The 22,111-nt window shown below is 45.4% G+C and overlaps 1 protein-coding gene across 2 annotated transcripts in view; it reads right to left on the reverse strand.

Annotated features, from left to right (window-relative positions):
- Positions 1–310: 310 nt before the first annotated feature.
- AFF2 (AF4/FMR2 family member 2) overlaps positions 311–22,111 on the reverse strand; it is a 310,627-nt gene continuing 288,826 nt past the window's right edge. For both annotated transcript variants that reach the window (XM_035725812.1, XM_035725811.1), the window contains 5 exons: positions 18,729–18,800; positions 18,280–18,373; positions 15,847–15,899; positions 10,586–10,776; positions 311–6,508 (listed from right to left, as the gene is read on the reverse strand). In XM_035725812.1, the coding sequence (XP_035581705.1) occupies positions 6,387–6,508; positions 10,586–10,776; positions 15,847–15,899; positions 18,280–18,373; positions 18,729–18,800 (532 nt within the window). In that variant the 3' untranslated portion in view covers positions 311–6,386. The remainder of the gene's footprint in view (positions 6,509–10,585; positions 10,777–15,846; positions 15,900–18,279; positions 18,374–18,728; positions 18,801–22,111) is intronic.

Genomic DNA, 22,111 nt, shown 5'->3' on the forward strand with positions numbered 1-22,111 from the left:
CCGAATACCATGAGGGGACAGAAGCCCCGCTGCCACCCTGTTACTGTACTGGCCACAGAAGGCACCACGGGGGCAAAAGAGAAAAAGGCCAGAAAGAAAGAGTTGGACATGGGCCCCCTCCAGGGCTAACATTCGACCACGGGCACGGGCTCAGACAGAACGTAGACATGTTTAAAGAATAATAGGATTGTAGGGCAAGTTCCTCAACCTTTCCAGACACAGACCTCTTATTAACTGCAGAAGATGCACAGGACCAGGAGAATGGGTCCTTTGAGACTTTCTGTTCTACTCTCAGGATGATTTATAATGAGGAGGCCCAGGGAAAAAAAAAGTTGTGCACGCACGCACGTGTGTGTTTGTGTGTTTAATGGAAACCTCACTCTCTTAAAAGAGGTTTATGCCTTCTTGTTAGTGACCCTGGTTTTCTTTATATTGAGTAGAAAAGGGAATTATTTTGGTTTGGATATCATGTCTGAGTATTAGTCATGTAATTGATACGGGAGACATCCTGGTTTGATTCAGAGCTAGGACAGTAAGTAGATACTTTTAACTAAAAACACATGTTAAACACGTAACTTCGATCTCTAATAACTAAAGTAAAAATCTTCTGAACAAGAGGGAGGTGGGAGAAATACTGAGTTTCCATATTATGAGAAAACAACACAATGCATTTGGGATTGTGCTATTCTCCATAGAGGCCCTAATGTTTCCTAACTACACAGAGGTTGTCATCAGAAGGATGAAGAGTAAATAATTTATCCAAGTTTTTACAAGTTAGAAATTCCAGTTGGACGTTTACAAAATGATAATGATAAAAGGAACACTCACTGATCCTATTTTCAACCAACCATATCGGTTTTTCCAAGGGCTGATCTCACTGCTATTTTTCCTTTGAGATGTGATGACCCCCCCCCCCCCATTTGTCTATGCTTTGGTCTCAAGAGGCCATTCTTCTTAGCTCTTTCCTGCTTAAAATCCATACCTCCCGGTCCGTATCACAAACTACCTACATTCACAGAGGATCAATTCACATTTGAAAGGGTTGAAACAGCTTGTCACACGAGTGTATGCATGTGTGCATGGCTGTGTGTTTGCACGCGTGCGTCCACATGAACATAAATGTGAAATCGGAACCCTCTTTGGATGGCTGCATTCAGTAGCGTGTTGGAGCTGTCTTGCCCGGACTCCCAACTTTTCGTGCATCTCTTCCCAACTCTGCGATCTGCGACATCGTAGTTAGTGGCTCAAGATCAGCCACGGTGGGGATATTTACACTACAGAATTTGGCAAACCCTACAAGTAAGTCAGGTGCTTTCTGTTCTCAGAGGGCTGGCTGTTAAACATTTTACCAGTACCCCACTGGTTGCATGCCAGGCTGACCGAAGGAGAAGCTAGCTCTCCATCTGGCCAACGCGGCACCAACTCAGCCTGTTTGGGGGTTTCTCCAATTCTGCTTCCTGCCCGGAGCTCCTCCGCCACCGAGTTCAAAGAAGGCTGGAGCATCTGGGATGCATTTGGCTACCGCTGTCACCCCCTGGGCTCTCCTCTCAGAGATACTTCTCCTATTTGGTAGCCACATGAGTGGTGGGGGCCAAAACCAAATAGGTAAAGCGTTTACAGTTCTTATTAAACTCCGGATATGGCAGCTGGCTTCCTGCTGCCGAGGCTGGAGAACAATGAGTCCCTCAGTAGGAACAAGCTATCCCCGGCTGAAAGCATCCACTGTGGCATTCCTCGGGAGGTTTCCCCCAGCTGGTCTGCACGCTGCCGCCGCTCACCAGCAAGTGCTGGGGGCCACTGGGTTTGCCACCGCAGCATCCTGCCAGGCGCCTGGTAGCAGGCTTCCTTTGCTTCCCCCTTCCCTCCTCAAAGTCTAGTACAAAGCAAAGAGCCAACAAAATCGAGGTCACTGGCAAAAGAGTTTGAAATTTTGAATGATTTTTATTAAACACCATTAGTCTACACTGCACAGTTAATGAAACAGCAAAGCTCCAATCTCTTAGAAGAACGATGATTGATCATGGATCGGAAAAGCAGTTCGGTATCCCCTAACCCAATGTGAGCCTGATGAATGATTCATTAACATCTCATGTCAGAAGCAGAAAGGGGCAAGAACTGCAGCCTGGCCTGGAAGGACTTCTCTACCCTCCACCCCCCCCACCCCACCCCCCTCCGCCCTCCCCACAATGCAATTTTCTTTGAGTCGATGGATTACGGAGGAAAATGTGATGCTCTTGGTAAAGAGGGCTTCTAGATTTGCGAGGAGGAGAATGGAAAGGGAATTACTTTTTCTTTCCCTGAAAATATCAGATGGTAGGATTAACGTCTGAGACCAGCCTATCTGATTAGCCTCCTGCCAGGGTAAATGCCAATTATCAATACACAGACGCCATCTCTGCTGTTGGAGTTTGCTAACACCAAAGAGAAAATGAATCAGGGTTTAATTATGAGAATAAGGCTGTGCGGGTGGAAATGACAAACAACAACAACAACAACAACAAAGACACCCATGACGACAAAGAGGAGTTTAGTCCGCCAGTTGCATAACCGAGCAGTGACAACTGGCTCAATAGTTTTCCCCCGCAGAATTCAATCTGGGGGCACTGAATCAACCCATTCATTTGATATTGTGTAGCTACACTGTCTCGCCACACGGTTTCTCAATGGGGATAGTGATGGTTCTCTAAGCAAGGAGTTCATTGCCTTACTGAGTAGTCCTACCCAGCGATCCAGTTTGGTTCTCGCACCTGCCAACTCACGCAGGTGAATGTTATCATGTCTGGTGAGAAGTACGTGAGGGGGGAGCCCTCACAGCTCAACTGATTCTGCCTTCAAAAATGCTTTCCAACTTCATACTCCAACTTCAACCTCCAGGATGCAGATCTGAATAAAACTAACTCCGAATCAGACAGCTTTGGGAAAGATACGACAGAGCAAGTATCTTTCCGATGCATTTAGCAGTGCAATGTCCAAATGCAAATCCGGACATTTGGAAACTCAACAAAACACATTTTAGCCAATGGTTTCCAATTTAGCAACTTGGTTATGGACTGAAGATTTGGAACTTTTTATGTCAACCTCAAGTCTTTTAACAGTTAGCAGCAGCTAATCTGCTTTTCCAATTATGTCATCCAAATATAAAAACTACGAGTATTTTCCCAATGAGATTAATAAGTAATTAACAGTCTACAGGCTGGCTAACAACATGCTTACGGCTAAATTCTACCCCGAGGACCACACTAGTATACTCTTTTCCAAATTAATCCTACCTACCGAACTCAGACAGTAATATGACAAAACCACTAAAAAATCCAAAGTTAATTAAAAATACAAAGCCAAGCCAACATCCTAACACGAACTTGTCAAACTCTCTGTGGTTGGAGCTTGGGTGACAAAGGAAGGCATAGTGGTGGCCCTACCTGGGTCACGTTGCAGGGCCGAGATCCTTCCGTGTACTTGCTCAGGTGGAGCTTCCCGTTACTCTGCCCACTCCCCTGCCTCCGTGTGCTCATTGAGATGGGTCTCACCAAGCCTCTGTCAAGGTCTCCAGGCAGGCTCTCTCACTGCCATCCACATGTCCTACATCCCTCCCACAAATTGGTACAATGAAGAGATTTACTTGACAAAATATCTCAATCCCTCACATAAGCCACACACCTACGACACACATCACCATTCACAATGTGATGGACACAGTGCCTGGAAAACAGCAACAATCCTTAATCGTGAAACCAAAGACCGTCTCATCTCCAGGGATAGGAGGGCCATTCCTCCTCCATGTTTAATTGGTTTCTAAGCTGCTTTATAAATGGGTCTGCTAAATAATCGGGTGGTGATCCTGGGCTCAACTGTCAGATTTGATCATCGTGTTGCTGATTCGGCACACACTGTATAGTCAGCCACCGGAGGTGACATCAGGCAGCGGGATTCTCTGCTGCCTCCCTGTTGTATGTAAAGTAGATCAAAGGACTCGCTGAAACTAGAGCTATAGGTCTTTCATCCACGAGGCAAGATGCTGGTTTCTTTTGGAAACTGCCCCTAGCGTTCGCGTGTCTAGTTTCTGGAGACTGAATTTCAAGAAGAATCTACCCCTAAATCTGTGATGGTCTAGGATCGTGGTTTAGGTTGAACTTACATGTCAAGCCAGTGGGCTTCATTATATAGTAATAGTCAGGCGCTCTACCTGGTCAGCCATGGAAAAACGAACAGAGAACTTGAGTCACTGCAAAGCCATCAGCTTAATTTTTATATGTGACACCCACCTTGGATGTTTGGAATCTTTCATATTATCATTTTCCCCATTTAAGAGGCTCAGAGAAGATTCTCTCAGGTTTCATTTGTGTGCACGTCTGTATGTGTGTGTGTGTGTGTTGTTGCGGAGACCGCGAAATGTAAAGCTCAACCACACTGGGAGCATAGAAAGTGGTGGGTTCAGCTGCTGGGATGCTCCCAGCAGTCACCTGACAACATGGCCTCAGCCATTGGAGTACAACTTCCACAACCTTATTATAAAACAAAGGGTCTTGAACTCAAAGATGACCAGAGCGGAGCTTGAGTCTGGCTCTTTTGCAATTGGGAATGTATCTTAACCTTGACAACCTTAAGAGTGCAGGGTGAGCCCTTGCCGTTCCTATCACAGACTTGCATGACAGGCTTTAAGAATCACACAAGTTTGCACCTTTCATGTGCATATGTCTACTATTTATCTGGTCATCGCTCAGTGAACAGAATTCAATAAACTCAACAGATTCAAGGTGACATGGAATTATATACCAGCAGGTAATTATAAAGAACTAATGGATGACTAGTGTTGACTACAGGTGGGGGATTCTTCTGGTGAGATAGAACACCAAAGATGATATTTACATGGTGATGTTTGGGGACATAAAATGAATGTGGAGGATCAGAAGGGGTGGGGATAATTACAAGTGATGTGGAAATGTCTCCAAATTAAGTGAGCTGTTACCAGTCTTCAGGGCTCTTTCGAAGCACCCTAGGGTGAAGCGTTACCCCAAGACTCATTTTTTGTTAAAGGGCTAGCCGCTACTTAGAGAGTTTGGAGTTTTCTCTGGAATGTTCATGGAAATGATTCATGCTAATATAGACTTTAATAACATCAGTGATTTCAGTATTTCAGTCAAAAGCTAATGAGCTCCAAAAAAGGTAAAGAAAGATCAAAGAGGAAGAAGAAAGAGGAAGAAGAAGAAGAAGAAGAAGAAGAAGAAGAAGAAGAAGAAGAAGAAGAAGAAGAAGAAGAAGGAGAAACACTGTGAACTAGAAAATGTGGATTATAATTGGAAGCAAACTGTATATTCTAACTCCTAGGTAGTGATAACTTGACTTTTGTTTCCAGAGATTTGAGCAGAATACAATAAAAATATCCTGCCAGTAATGGACCTGCCTACCAACTGCAAAAATGCAGAGGTATGAGTTCCTTGGACATTTCCAGACCTCTCCTCATCTCTCATCTCTAAAACCGGAGTGCAGTATTTTGGCACCTAGGGCGTGCACCCACTTAACTGCCCCTCAAAAGGAGAGCTTTACACAAAAGAGAATCCCAGGTGAGGATTTATGCTTCAGATCAGGGAGTTCAAAGATATTTAATGCCAGCCGATGTCTTAAAGTTGTCGAAATCCATGTTGCCACTTCATCTCATTAAAATTTTAAAAACGGGGCATCAGGGAAGGGATGTCAGCAAGGAAGTCCTCTGGTTGTCTGCCATAGTATTGTTTTAAGAGTGGCATTGCTATGCTTATTTGTTTTCTTAATACTCTTGATTTTATGATGTGGCTACAACATCCAACCAGTGGGTTTTGACAATGAAAATTCTCACCTGGAGACTGAGTCGTGGGAACCACAAAAGTTTAACAATGGATTCTGAAATACGTTCTTTTCTGGACATAAGAGTATCGTTTGGGGAATGGCTATTGCGGAAAATTTGAATCTTAGTAGGTCCTTTGTGTCTAAGTTCATATATATATGTGTATATATATATATATATATATACACATATATATATATGACATATCGTTTCATTTCTCAGGAACCTGTTATCATCACAAGTACTTCCCATTCTTTGTTTTGGGTAGTGTGGACTTAAAACAATACTGTAGGGACTGTGTCATTGTATCAAGCACAAAAGGATGGTGGGATCTGAGAAATGCATATAAAATACTGAAAAATGACTAAGTAATAAAACATATACTGCTCTCAAGTTGTAGTGTCCACTTACAATGACTTCTGTTTTTCACAGATATCAAAAGAAGCGTAAAAACAAACATAAGCAAAGAGAACTTTCCCAAATGAGTGGAGTTCCACCAGTGACCGTCGGTGCTCTGGTAGAGGTAGAGTGATGGGTGGTGATGCTGGAGATGGGGGCGCGCCCACTACAACAAATGGGCATCAATGCGCAGCCAACACAGTCCCTGGCGAACGTAGCGGACGAGATTGGTCATGCTGCTGTGCTGGGTCAGGGGCCCCATCAGTGTGTCCAGATCGCCGAAGAATTCTGAAAATCAGAGCAGACCTTGGTCAGGCCTTTGAATATCATCACAGAAATACACACCAGATGGCTTAAGGTGCCTTCACGCGACAACACGACTATGTGGACATTGGAAAAGTTTTCACTGTTTCCTCATTCATTCAACAAAAATTTATAGACTACGTACTGGGGGACCGAAGCTCCATATGTATAGGAGGCACTATTATTATAATCTTTGTGTGGATCCAAAAATTCTGTGGCATAAATAATGTTTGTGTTACTGTGATTAGTAAAACACAAATTCATTCGAATCCGTTGATTCATAGTGAATTTTTTCAAATCACGATATATTCTCTCAGCGGATTCTACAAGAATATTATAACCCTGTGGAGGTTTGTGAGGTGTGCGTACACACACACATCACATTATATATAAAAATGTATTTGTCTATGTTCATGTAATAAAGGTGTGTAACATGTATATATATATTAAAATATACACATAAATTACATATATAAAATAAAATGTACTTGAATATATTTTAACAGTCCATAGAGAATTTGTACTTTTAGATATTATAAATTTATATTTAGAAAGAGGTCCATATACACAAAATGGTAGGGAGCCACGGTCGATAGGATATTGAGCTGTTTGCCATTGTATGTGTTACTGAATTGAAAGTATTCTCTTTTTCCTTTATCTAAATGAACTGAGTTTACCGATCTTTCTCGGCACGATGCAGACATAGCCAGTGAACCTGGACAGCAATTATGGCCATCAGCTTCTAACGCTAAATAAACGTCTAGAAGGCATCTGATTCGGGTCTTATTACCAATTCCTTGAGGGAAGGGAAATGACCTGTCGCTAACAACTCCCTCCTCGCCTTGAAGGACACGGAAGGTAAGACTATCCGGGTTGATTCCCCTCCAGCTGACCTGGAGAAGGGGCAGTGCTGAGGTTACACTGCTAACCACTGGACCGCTGGGGCTGGAGTCTGGGACAGTCTGCTTTGGAGTGGGGTGGCAGGTATGTGGAAAAGACTATCTGATGTCTAGAAAAGTATCTAGGCGTCCCCTTTTCACGTCTGCATTTATTTGTCTACCATTGTATTGATCTCGGTTAGGAGAGGGCTCTCGGGTATCCCCTTCATCAGCTCCCGAGAGAGGAGGCAGCCCCAGCCAGGAGGACGTCACGCCTGTTCTGGTTGGCGTGAGGAAGAGGGCAGCGGTGGGGGTAGGTGCTGAGGGCTACCTTAAAGTGGTGGGGATGCTCACCCGCCTTCTTGGAAGGCGATTTGCATGCAGGGGCTCCACGCGCTTGATTGACCAGCAGATGGTATGTCACTAAACAATGCACTGATTCTTCACGTTATGTATAACATACGGGCTCCTTCTCTAGGAATCGACTTCATTTGATTATGTGATACTTTTAAACCTGTACTATGCAATAAAAGTAATTTCTGCTGATAAAGGAGTAAATTATTTTTGGCATCCGAAATACTTCCTCATATAACACAATATTAAGGGAAATGCTAAAGGACCTAGTCACTGCTGAGTGAACATGAGCCACACGTGAGCCAGGGTGCTCTGCACTAGATACCCAGGTTGCCATTTTTTTTTTAAATTTTTAAATTTTAAATTTTGTTTTTGTTTTTTTAAAGATTTTATTTATTTGAGAGAGAGAGCATGAGAGAGAGAGGGAGAGCTCACGAGCAGTGGGGAGGGGCCGAGGGAGAAGCAGGCTCCTCGCTGAGCAGGGAGCCCCATGTGGGACTCGATCCCAGGTCCCTGGGATCATGACCTGAGCTGAAGGCAGACGCTTAACCAACTGAGCCACCCAGGTGCCCCCACCAAGTCACCATTTTGATAGCAGCTTTGAGTAAGCAGCTGGGGAGGTAGGGAACAGGGCTTCTAGACCAAAGGCCAGGGGGCAGGGTCACTCCCATTGGCCGATTTTAGCACCAGAGTCCTCTGCCAGAAGCCATCTGTGGCTGTACGGGGCAGGGGGCGGGGGCAGACACGGAGCCGGGTGGGGGGGTGCAAGGTCAATGGTTGTCCCCAGTGGGATCCAGAGTAACAATCAGAAGGGAAGCTGCTCAGTTCCCCATCTCTATGTGGACAAGACGGAGGAGAGAAGGCTCCCTGACTCTAAGCAGAGTGCAGAGCTGTTCTGATCGAGTATTAGGTGGGGAACTTAACAACTCCTGACGTGCTGTGCTAAGGACAAGATTAGCTCCATTTCCCTTGAGTATCAGCACAGCCACCACATCGCTCCTGGAAAGTTCTGTGGTTAATTTTTGAAGGAATTACTTTAACAGATTTTGAAAATGGATGCAATTATGACAGAAATCCATAAATACTGAACTGCCCTCCAGCTACCAATACAAAATAAGAGAGAAGAGTAGAGGCAGACAAGCTAGGCAAGTCTTACGATGCTTATGCTTTTACTTGCAATCCTAGAACTTTTGGTTGGGCCTGGCCATCTGGGCCAGTTGTCTTTGGAATTTCAGAAGCTTAGAGAAGTAGAGAAGTGCCCATCACTCAGGTAACTGAGGGCAGGAGCTCACTGAAGATCTCTAAGGATCTCCTACTAACCTCACTCTCTGGATGGGCAGTGTAGCCTAGTGGTTCAGAGTTCTAGATTCAATTCCTGCTTCCAGGGTTAGGAGCTATGATGTCAGGGGTGAGTTTCTTAACCTTGCCTCACTTATCGACAAAACAGGGACAAATGAGGCAACAAGTGATCGGGCAAATAATACAGTATCTGGCATGCGGAAATTGTGGCCCGATTTCTTCCCAGTTACCGATGTAACCAATACGTGTGAACAGTCCCAAGGGTCAGTGTAAGTCTATAGCCGGGCTGTGGGTCGAAGTCTCAGATTATGGAATGTGCTCTGATAGCCACAGAATCTTGGAGTCATATAGATACACAATGATATGGAATAAGTGAATAAATACTTGCCGGCTTTCTACCTTAAACTTGCTATTTTATGCTAGTGGCTCCGTACGTTATTAAATCCATTACAGAAATGGAAGCTAGGAAGTGGCTCAGAGATTTGAGTAACTTGCCTGAGGTTGCCCAGCACTGCACGACCCAGGCAGGATTCCAACTTAAATGATTAGGCTTCAAAATCGGCACCCTTCCTACTTCGGTGGGACTGTCTCTCCACACAGTCAGCACCACAGTAGCAAGGCACATGCCTCCCAGTTCCTGGCCAGACAGTTCCGCTCTTCTCAACTGTGGGGCCCCTCTTTGCGATCTGATTCCCAAAGGCCCACACCAGTCCCCATCTTGACTGTCCGTGACTGTTGGGCCAGAATCAGCCAAGCCGAACGAATGGCCAGGGCAAGAGTGCAGTCTGCTTGTGCGTTCCACCTTCATTAGGATAGCGAGACTTCCCTGTGAACCGAGGCAACAGCCAGGGTCACAGATGGCGGCAGGAGTTGCCAGAGACCACTGACTCACCCTCTGGTGGAGCAGGGTCCTCCCTGCATTTGTTCTGTAGCAAAGCCCATGTGTTACCACGAACGGGACCCTGATCCTTCATCCCAGCTGTCAGTGTGGAAAAAATACCAGCTGAGCTTTGGCCTTTGCTTCTGAACACAAGCCGTGTCATCACGTGCTCCCTGGAGCTGGCGGTTGTAATGAAAGTAGCAGGCCTTCAGTTCAACCTCACCTCTCCAAAAAAAGAAAAAAACAACACCCCCCCAAAAAAAAACAAACCCAGAAGATTAAAGTTGACAACAGAGGCCAACAGGATCTTAATTAATTTGCAAAACATTCTTTTCTCCTTTGCCTCTGTTTTTCCGTGCTGATCCTTACCATTGAGGGAAAATCTGAAACGGTCATTTGCCAACACGTCATAGCTCAGACTAGTTTAAGCTTTGAAGGAGAAAAGAAAAAAAAAAAAAATCCCAGGACTTGCTTACTCTCTCAGCAAAAATTTGGTTACTCTGTCGGCCCTGAGTTAACCCCTTCTTGCCTCCTCTACACCCTGGAAATCAGAGAGACAGAAAGATAAGGCCACCATGGAAAACTCAAGTGCTTCCAAGCACGGTTGACCCTACCATGGTCCATGAGCGTGGGTGGAACAGGTAAGCATACCTTTGTTCTCTCTTGTCAGTTTGTCGGCCATGTCCCAGTGTTCGTAGCCCCGTAACACGTTGCTGGTGATGTTGACATGGCTGGCGGCCATGTGGTGAATGCGCTGGGGGATGGTGACCGGGCCGTTGTTACAGCTGCCCATTGCATTGATGGGAGAGACATTGTTGAGAGACACCGGGGATGGAGTGTTCCTGGGGGAGGGGGAAGAGACAGGCCTGGTGAGGCTGGCTGCAAAGAGGGACCACGGCCTTCTAGGCCTCCCTCCCCATGCTGAGGCCTCACTAAACCTCATGCCGCATGAGGTTTAGTGCGGTGAGCATATATGACGCCCAGGTGTGGAGAAGCTTGCTCTCAGAAGACATCTTGTAGTTTCTGCCAACACGTTAGTTTTCTCTAGAGGCCCCAGAGTAGAAAGAGCCTATTGATTATCATCGCGTTCTGCCCTTGTCTGACCAACCCACACAGGGCTACAGGGCCAGGCTCTAGAATGAGCCATGCTTCTCCTTTTCTCAGTTGAACACTGATGTCTCACTGCCTCTGACAACCCCTGGTGACTCCATCCACACTGCTTCTTTCGTTTGAAGATAGCAGGGAGAGCTGGGTGAATCTTTCTCTGACATTCATTCTATCCACACACGTAGCTCTTATTTTGAATGTATATAACCAGTGTTGTGAGGTTTCAGAGGAAGACACATCTCAGAGCTGTGCTGATTTCTCTACCTGCTGCCAGATGGCTAGTGGCAGCTAGGAAAGGCTATTATCAAAGTGTTTTGGGGAAACCACAATGACAATTTGCTCCACATACAGTCACCACAATAAACAAAGTGCAATTCTTGAAAGGCCCCCAAGGAGCAGTATTAGGGAAGCCAGAAAAAGTGAGATTCTGAATAACTCTTTAAGATTCTCGAAGACATGCTACAGAGATGGCTGTTAATTGCTGACCATTCACCTGCATGCTGTTTATGAAGAGAAGTCTTGGCAGGTCCTACTTTGGGCGGAACCAAGGTCTGGATATAGATCGTGGTTCAATACTTTAATGTCAGCAACAAGGAGTCCCCTGCAGTCTGCGCATGTCAGGGAGGGCCTGAGTGCTTCCTGTGCACATGAGCAAGGCCTATGCACCCCCTCAGCCTTCCTAGCCTTCTTCAGCGAGACTTCAAATGACTGTCCAATGGTGCCCCAGTGCGCCACTTTGTCATGATAGAACATTTTGGGGAAGTAGAAGAAATGCAGAAAGCTGTGTTTGGGACTCCCTCCTCATTCCTCCAAACACACCCAGCAGATCATCAAGGCAGCCTGTCACTCCCCCTCGCTGTTCCCAGCCGTGGCTGCTGGTAACTCTAGATTTCCAGGTTGGCTGTGTTCCTCAGAGCTGATCTGTGCTCACAGAACGGATGTGCACCCCAACGGGCACCGTGAACACGAGATTTGGGGCAATGGCTGGAGTATTGCTAACTCAATTTGGGAGCAACTCAAATCGATATTCTTGCCTCGAGACTCATGTGGGGTGTGCCAGGCCCTGTGAGAGCTTTGGTCCATTTCTGGAAACAGAGTATATCTTCTGGTATGTTCTAGGATGAGGGGCAAAGGGGATCCTCACACTCGCTCTGCATTTGTCTGTGAGAGGGTGTGAAGGTTTTCCTGCTCCGTTTATAATTTCTAAGACCTTTTGACACTTCTCAATGGAAAGATTTATTCTCGAGGCAGGGGTGGAGTGGGGCGATGTCCAAGCTAAGGAGCCTAAGTGCAGAAGGGTTAACTAAAGACCAAAAAAAAAAAAAAAAAAGCCACCCCAAAACACACACACACACACACACACACAAAACAGGCAGTGAATGCTGGATTTCTTTGTTGTGGTTGCTTGCAAATGCTATTTCTTTTCTCCGAGTAGTGGTCATTAACTCTTAGATGCCAACTTAAGGCAAGAAAAGAGTATGTCCTCATTTGTAATTGCTAGAGAAAAATCCCAAAGCTGTCAGGTGTCTCAAATGTTGAAAGAGGAACCATATTGTGCTGGGAACAGAGTATGTACTGGAATCCTGGGAGACCTGTATTCTAACCCTGGCCCTGCCCTAAATGGCTGTGTGCTCCTGGGCATGTCCCTTCCCCTTGCTGAGCCTTTCCTTGACTCAAGAAAAGGTTGGATTCGGTGATTTCTGATCATGTCCAGAAGTCACAAGGGGAAACATATCACCTCTGTTTACTTTGTACATCTTGAAAAGGCCTTTTTAGCTTATGACATCCACGTGCTAATTGAAGGGCTATCTTTGTCTCTTACTGCCTACTTTCTTGTAAACAATCAGTAGTGGAGGCAAGGGGAGCTAGGGCATGGGTTTGCTTTTGGTCATGGCGGATCTTACACGAGGCTCGTGGAGTGACCTCCCGATGAGCGTATCTGCAGGCCCCATTGTACTGATGAAAGAATTCCAACCTGCCTCAGGGAGGCTGTGACTCTGGCTACAAGGGCGTGATGCTGCGCTCATCTCGGGGGGCCTCCAACTCCCCCTTGGTTCTCCACACAGCTTGAGGTTCCTTGTCCTGTTTTCTTTCTGTGGGTCTACTTGTAGATCTTGTTTTTCTCTTCACACCTTCATGGCACATGCAAATGAGGGTACACACACAGGCACCCAGTTCCAGGCACCCAGTTCCCAGTGCTTGCACCATTAGCACACTGGTCCAATCCACATCTCAGCCACACCTGCCCCCTTGCCGTTTGTCAGACTCATCAGGCACACCCCATTTCGGAAGGTGGTTGCTGTCCCTCTGCTTGGAGTGCATTCCCCCCAGGTATCTACATGGACTGCTCTCCACCATCCTTCTCTAACGTCCCAATTCAAGATAGGTGTCCTGCTCCCCGCGTGATTCCTAGCCAAGCTTTCTGTCCCCCTTCCTGGTTTCCATTTGTTCTATGACCTTTGCCACCATTTAGCAAACCACATAGTTTTTACTTTTTCTCTCCAACAGAATGTGACCTCAAGGAGGGTAGGGCTTTCTGTCTACGTCTATACCCAGTGTCTAGACCAGTTGTCTGGCGCACATACTATGTACTTAATGAATGTTAAATAAATGAATGAACTGTCTTCCAACCACCCCTTTGTCATTGAGAGGGTAGGAGAATAACATATAGCACAAGATGATGGGGATGTGTCTATCAAGTGCCTGGCAGAGTGTCTCATCATCCATAGCACACACTCAGTAAATAGGTGGCAAATGAAAGAATGAATGGCCCCTTATTAGGAAGAGCAAATGGTCTAGTAGGGGAGCAGAGCCATGAGTTTCTGACAAGCTAGAATAAGTGCCCAAGGCGAAGTATACACAAGAGCTCTGGGAGTTCTAGGGGTGGGACAGTGTATGCTTTCCAGCTCAAATGGTAAAGTTACCGTGTGCCAAGCATGGTGCTCAGATATTACCTCTAAGCCTCAGAAAAAGTTTGCCAATCCCTGCTCGGTACTAAGCAGATTGTTCTCCTCCTTCTCCCAACTGCTTCTTTGCAAATTTTCTCCCCCAGGCCTCATGGTCAGGGGTTGCTGCTTCTGGAAGATGCCCTTCCAGGCCCTGTGTGGTGCCAGCCACCCTCGTGTGCTGGGGAAAGCAGGCTATGGCCTCGCTTGCATAGAAGACGCCCTCCCTGACCATCCAGGGAGGTCCAAGCTCGTCTTCTCTTGGGCTTCCATAAAACTTCGTTCACATCTGTCCCCTCCCTCCACTGGACTGTGTGCTTCTGGAGCACAGGGGCCCCATTGGAGTCGGCTGTGCCCCCGGCCCCTTGTATGGAAATGTGCCTGAGGTGTTCGCTGAATGAAAGGGAGGTAACCTGTGGGTGACCATCTGGAGTTGCTTCATTCACAACCTCTCTGGCCTACCAAAGGCAGTGTGCTTTCTTCACACAGAAGCTGCCTAAAACGTCCTTTCAGGAGGCTTTTAGTGTGACTTCACAAGCTTAGGATGTGTTCGAGTTCTTTCGTTTCAGCAGTAAAAGAAAAGAAATTTCCCAGAAATCCTTTAATAGCTGCTTACCTGAACTTGCCCTCACTCTACACTGTGCTCAGAGAAAATAGCTTTCTCTGGGCCTTTCAATGGTTATTTTTATTTTCTCAACTTCCAGAGAGAAGCATTCTTTTGCTTTTGTTCATCAGTATAAAAGTAAGACAATCAACAATTGGAAGGGTACTTCCTTTCAATACAGTAATTGAGTTAATGCAGAGCTTTTAATGGGTCTGTTCCCTCACTCGGAATGTTTTTATGATCTCAATGTAGAGTGCGTGTCCCACTGCTTTGGGAGTCTGCTTTGTAGATAATTTATAAAATGGCAAGAGGAGACGAGAATACTCTGGAAGAAAGTGTATGGACCAGAGACACAAGAATTTTGAAATGATGAAAAATGGAAAAAGCAGCTCTTTGCCAAAGCCTGGGTCTGCAGTCATGGAGTTTCCCTTCCCACTGATGGTGGCAAGTGGGCCTGGGGTGGTGAGGGAGGGACCGGAATCAGATGGAACACTGATGCTCAAGCACGGAAGGGCAGGCACAGAGCCAGTTTGCGCCACAGACAGAACTGGGCTTCCAAATCTCCCTCTTAGCAGGAACATCTCTCACTGGGCCTCGGGCCTCGGATGCCAAAGGGTCCAGGCCTTTCCTTTTAGAGCTGGAGAAACACACCCAGCGCAGGGGAGGGGCCCCGGGCCCCACCCCCCCCCCCAGCCCCGTCCCTCCTGGAGTTCCCCTGGGAGCTAGGGACAGCCTCGGGACTAGGTGGATGCTCTTCCCACTATGGGCAGTGGAGGGAGTGGGGGAGTCCACCGAGCCTTAGATCAGCAGTAGATCAGCAGTAGAGTGGATGCTTTTATGTATTTTAGGTCAGGGTGTTTTAGTATTAATATAAAAATCACCATGAAGGCTAAGTGCCTTCACATTCTCAACACTATTATGCCTTTGGTTTTATTAAACGGCACTTACTATGTATCAATGAATATTTCATTGGTCTTTCATTACCGAGTGAATCATTGAAAAATCACTGCCATCTCATTAACAGATATTTTTATGGCCATCATTTGGCTTAAAGATCAAATAGTTAAAGAAATTTGGAATCGCATCATGTTAAACTTTTCTGTCTTGCCATTAGCTGAAATCTGACCAGAATTTCCTGTGCGCAAAAATTACTCTAGTCTCAGAATTGGCCTTCACTCCTGAGTTGTCAATACAAAATATTTGGGGTCTCTTAAGTTGCTGAGTTTCTGAAAAAGCAATTTTCATAAGATACTTACTTTCCATTGCCTACCCAGGGAGATGGTATCTGAGCGACTTTTGAAGCATTTTGCTAAAAAAGAGAGAGAGAGGGAAATAAGGACATCTATTTTGTGTTTTATTAATTCAGAAACAGATGGAAGTGTGATTTCGAGTACATTAATATTGATTGCAGCATTTCGGGATGCCTCCTGTTCTGTTAGCAGAGCTGGATGTAAGCGCACGTCGGCACACCATGACACACACTCGGTGAAAATAGCTGGGTAGGATAATTAGCGGGCTCCAATCAGGACCATGCAAGTCACTTGATGAAAGATCTTATATACTAAAAGGCCCAGTAAAATCAGACTCAGTTCTCCAAGAAGTGGCTTAATTATCCTCATCTGAAATTTATTCTGCAAAACAAGCTTCTTCAGAGTACTGGCAAGCTTTTCACCTTTAGCTCCCATGGCAAAATCTTTCCCTGGGATGCAACGTGGGCTGTAATTTCTGACATCCCAGGAATGGGCCAGGACGGAGCAGTGTTTTGTGGTTTGTTTGGTCATGAATCACCTTGATTTGCGATCTTAACACGCAAATCCCTGTTTAGCAAAGCAACTGGCCCGGGGCTGCATTGCTATGGACCGCTAAGGATTCTTTGTCCCTCTGAATGGAACTGGGCTGGTTTCAAAAGTTGGCCTGCTGCATTTGAGGGGCCACACGCTTGCGGAGCACTCAGCACCACCACCTTAGGACAGTGGTCCAGCTCACCATTATGATGTCACCAGGTCAGAGCCCAGAGTGCACAGGACCAGGACCCCCAGGGCACTGAGCCTGACTCAGGCTGGTCTTTTCAACCCCAAGACCGAGGTTATGCTTCTCCCCCTGCCTCTTGGGTTCCAGTCCAGCCCCCTTTGCAAATAGGGTGCTAGGGAGAGTCGGGCATTTTCAGGAGCCCAGTGAGCAGGCAACACTTCTCTGGAGCACAGAGACCCACACCTAAGGTGTGTTCTGCAAACTCCAGTTTTTAATCTAAAAGCAGCTCAGCACGCTGCCAGAGGAGTGAGTTATTTGACATCTGTCTGGCATTTTTGCAGTGGCCCGAAAGTCACAAAGAACAGGCCAAAGAGGACAGATACTAGGCTGTGGCTCTCAAAGTATAAGCCCAAGCCCACCAGCAGCATCACCTGGAAACTCGTTACATGTGCCAACTCTTGGGCCCTGTCCCAGGCCTCCAGTATCAGACTCTGGGGGTGGGACCCAGGACTCAGGGTTCACGAGCTCTCCAGGGGATCCAGATGCCCACTCAGGTTCGAGAACCACCTTTCTACAGCATAGGTGGAGACCGTACACTTGGGGGGGATGGGCAGCTTTTGTATTTGACGCGTCACCTACAGGAGCACCAGCTTTATGGCATCGTGGCCACACCGTGGAATAGCTGGCAAACGTGCTCTTTTTCCCAACTGAGTTGGCGTCCTCATACAGCTGGGCACTGCCACTCATGGCATCTGGGTGACCAATGTGAAGGTCATGGTTTGATTCATCTCAGACAATTGCTTTGGTGCAATTTAGCCAAGCAGTCTCATGCACTTGGCAGAAATGATAGTAGTAATAATCATAAATAATCATCCTTTGCCTTTAAGATGTGACCAACAGGAGCCTTGAGCCTTCTCAAATCTGAATCATGACCAGTGCGGGGGGGCAGGGGTTGAAAATGAAGCAGAAGCTTCAGAGACCATCAAGCCAGTGACCCTTTAGTGGCTTGCAGTTTTTATCTCGGCTTGTTCCCAAATTTTGGCATTCATTTTGCAATTGAAATTTCTTTTTCTTTTTCTTTTTTCTTTTGCTTGCAAATTAAAATCTCCAGTTCCCTAGACCACGGATTTATTTATTTATTTGTTGTTTGTGTGCTAGTTCATTTTGGTAACCAGAACAATCAGCTGTTTTATTTTATTTTATTATTTATTGATTGATCAGTTGTTTTAGAGTACAACGACTGTACTCCCAAGACTGCCCATGGCCAAAGGACTCCTATGGGAATTGTTGTTCCCCCAGAGCCCAGGGCGGCTGCAGTGAATTCTCCCCTTGTGGCAGAATTTCTGGGCTGGCTGCTCACTTCACAGGAGACTGGCCATGGTCACAACCTGTGTCCCCTGGTGGGTCCCCACCAGGCAGGGTGGGGAAGGAGGCATCATCATTCCCATGACTGTGACTGGGAAGATGCCAAGGGCCATTTGGTCAGTCCAGGAGATAATCAGGGGGTGGTACTGCTGCACCTTCTCTTCCAGGAATCAAATCAAACCTAAGCTCTCTGCTGAGCCCCAAGGGAGAGAGGCAGGAGGGCCATGGCCGGCTGGGATGATGGAGGTTAAGCCTGTGGCAGCAACAACCTTGACATTTAATCACATGCTTGCCACGTTTCATTAGTGATTGTATTCACTCCGTACTTATAAATTATACAAAATAAGGATTACCTTAAAATATTCCATCAGTGATCTGGAGTACTTCATAGCATGGTCCTTCTTCAGCTTGAACATCCGCAAATAGAGAAGTGATAAACATCTGTAGCTGTGGTGAGGAGGAAAGGATTATGTTAATGTTGGTGCTTCACGAAAGCCACGCACTGGCAACGAAATGCTGATTCACAGTTTGCGCTCACTCCCCTACGGTTACTGAGGAACAGAAGTGAAAAAAGAAAAATGTTTCAAAGAGAAGGGGTAAGCATTAAAATCCCATCTTGATAAGGGTATAAATTAGGAGAGTAAATGTTTAGTCAGCGACTGAAGAAATCCATTAGTTATCCTTTAATAGTTTAATGGAAAACAAGAATAATGATCTGGGGTAAGCAGCTTAAGTTGATCTGGAGTTTTCAAATCCTTCTGTGACATTTCAGCTGCCTCCTTGCAGCCTCCATGAGACTTACCATAATACCGCCAGCTTTTTGTCCCCGTCTGAAGCCAAGGGGCTCGCAAAGTTCTTCAGTCTCATCGCGTACCTTTGAAGAGAAAGGACAAGCTCAAGTGCCATCTGCATGACCCCTCAGAAAAGTCCAGAAGTCATTGCTATTCCCATCGCCAAAGGAGGGCATGCTAAGTGAAATAAGTCAGTTAGAGGAAGACAAATAGCACATGATTTCACTCATATGTGGAATTTAAGAAACAAAACAAACAAGTGGAGGGAGAGAGAAAAAGGAGACAAATTGAGAAACAGACTCTTAACTCTAGAGAACAAACTGATGGTGACCAGAGTAGGGGAGGGGCGGGGGGGGGGGGGAACAGGTAATGGGGATTAAGGAGGGCATGTGTAGTGATGAGCACCAGGTGATGCGTGGAAGTGCTGAATCGCTATATTGTACACCTGATAGAACACTGTATGTTCACTAAGTGGAATTTAAATAAAAACTGAGAAAAAGAAAGAAAGAAAGAAAAGAAACATTCTGGCAAAAGACCGTCCCTAGGACCACTCTAGCTAACAGGCATGACTGGTTTGCAATGAGAGGCGGCCGCAGATGTCAGTCTCAGTCGTTTATGACAGACGAGGTAAATAATACACGACTGTGTCTGACATGGGCATGGGGAGCCCACAATCACGCAGTTAAAAAGGTCTTTTCTAATGGCTCAGGTTTTGAAGATATTCCTATAGAAAGTGGTTTTGTTTTTTTAAGAGGAAGGTCAGTTTCACAGCATTTGAAGTTCTACGCGCCCTTAATTTAGGGTGCTTGTGTATTTTGTCTTTCCATTCTCTTTAATTGTTACTGTTCCACACTGGGGTGATCAAAGGTTGAGCAGTTCTCATTTTTTTTCTTCTAGCTGAAGCACATCCCATTCGGGGCATTTAGACTCTTGAAAATCAATTCATTGCATAAAATCATTGTCTGAGCTTTAATGCAATTTCACAGGTACCTGTGGAGGAATAAGTAATGGAGTTCAGCGTTGCAGAAGGAAGTTGGAAGTATGCAGGCAGCCTAGGTTCAATCTCATTTACGAGAAGGCAATGGGGAGCCTGCACCATGGACTCCCCATCTTTAACAGCCTCCCCAGAACACCGGTGTCCCAGGGCTTGCCCCTCAAGACCAGGCACCCCCTCTCCTGGTTATGGTTCCGCTTCTGTGGAGGGAACGTTTTCCAGCAAAAGGACCTGTGCACTTGATGTGGGTCCCTTCTGTTGTTGCCATATTAAGCAAAAGGACTTTTATTATGTAATAAATCAAACTGTCTTTGACAGTTGGATCGCTGAAATGTCAAGTCATTGCGATGCCCCACTTGTTTGCACAAGTACATTTCTACTGCAGATTCCCAGGGCTCAGAGCCACTATAATGACTTGAAGGAAGAAAACTGGGCTATCTCTGGGGCCAGCATACTGTCAGAGAGTAATAAAAATCTCTCCACCACCACATGATGCCACTAAAAACTATGTTCACATTACAGTCACCCTCTAATTGCAACCACTTTTGAAGTGAGTGGATTGTGGAACTTCAGTTGCTTCAACGGACCAGAAGACCTAGTTGCTTTAGCCCATTTTATTCCCAACTGAAATTTTCTCAAAAAGAAATTATACGCACACAGGCCTTACAGAAAATGCAAGAAATGTACATAGAGAGAGAGGGCACACAAAGGGGTGCATGTAAAACTCTGAATAAAGTCCATGGATTTTATCAATGGCACTGTCCTGTTTGCGATACTGTTGGGGGAAACTGGGTGCGGGGCCACAGGAGCTTTCCCGATCATTTCCTTAAAACTTTTTTTTTTTTGGAAGATTTTATTTATTTATTTGACACAGAGAGAGAACAAGCAGGGGGAGCAGCAGAGGGAGAGAGAGAAGCAGGCTCCCCGCTGAGCAGGGAGTCAGACATGGGACTCGATCCCAGCACCCTGGGATCATGACCTGAGCCGAAAGCAGACACTTAACCGACTGAGCCACCCAGGTACCCTCCCGATCATTTCTTACAACAGCACAGGAATCGACAATTAACTCAAGATAAAGTTTCAAACTATTGACTCTAAAGTGAACGTCCATACGTTCTCCACTGTAAATAATTATGGAAAAAGAAATGTTTTCTAATGGGAATAAATGTTACTCAAAGTCTCACGTTGCATTTTTATCAGAAACGAAATATGATGCTCTGCTTTTATATCTTTAAGAGAACATGTATTTTCCTAAAAGAAAATGAAGAAGAAAGAAAAATACAGAGAGATGGGAAACACCCATCATTTTACCCTACTGCAGCTCTGATCTCATTTCCCTTCTGGCTTGGTCCACAGGCAGAAACATGCTTTTCATGGTCAGAGATGTAGCGTGTATATAATTTTGCAGCTACATAGTCTCCATCGTTGCTGCAATTCACTGGCTGCAAAGAATTCTGTTGAGTGTACTACAGTGTAATTACTTACTCTTCTATGATTGATTATTTGGTTTGCTTCTAATTGTGTGCTATAATATATGCCAAACTGAACACTGTACAGATAACTCGCTCTCCTCTTACAATTATTTTCTTCAGTACAGGAAATTCACATTTCCCGAAGTTGAATTGCTGGCTGAAAAGATATGAATGCTCATTTGTAAAGGTTTTCCTCCACAATGCCAAATTGCCCTCAATTTACAATGATCAATTTCCATTCCCAACACAAGCAAAGGTGAGGCCTAGGTCACCATTATTGTGTGTGTGTGTGTGTGTGTGTGTGTGTGTGTGTGTGTGTGTGTGTTAACACTAGGTATTAGCATTTTTCTCTTTTCTTATTAATTTAAGAAGTGCCTTTTTTTTTTTTAAAGTTCGCATGTTTGGATAGATAGAGAACATGAATTTTCTCTGTGTTTGTTCACTAATGCTGCCCCTCGATTTTTAATTTTTGCCAGAATTTTCATCTCGTGCATCTTTGAAAATCACTGGCGGCTTCGAATCCACTGAGAAATCAATTTCCCGTTAAAAGCTAGAGAATGGCTGTGGTGGCTTTCACAGAGCATAAAGTTAAGTCTGAGAGATAGATACTTTACATGCTACTTTTGTGGCTTTAACTTCCCTCTTCTGATTCTATGCAAGCACAGTTTTTTTTTTCTCTTTATAATACTTCGCATTCTTTTGATATTTTGGAAGACTTGGCTGGGAAAATATGCATGCTAAATGTGTCCAATGTTTGTCTGAAGGTTTAATTACAAGGGCCTCGGATTTGTAACATTTTATGCAGACACAGGCAACATCCATAGTAAAAACTGGGCCTGGCATTATCAATTTATCCAGCCAGAGGTGACCCGGATAGAAAGGACCTATCAGGCGAGGAACTGCTCACTAAAACAAAAGCAATTTCGTG

This window comes from Zalophus californianus, chromosome X, assembly GCF_009762305.2.
Source record: "Zalophus californianus isolate mZalCal1 chromosome X, mZalCal1.pri.v2, whole genome shotgun sequence".
Lineage (NCBI taxonomy): Eukaryota > Metazoa > Chordata > Mammalia > Carnivora > Otariidae > Zalophus > Zalophus californianus.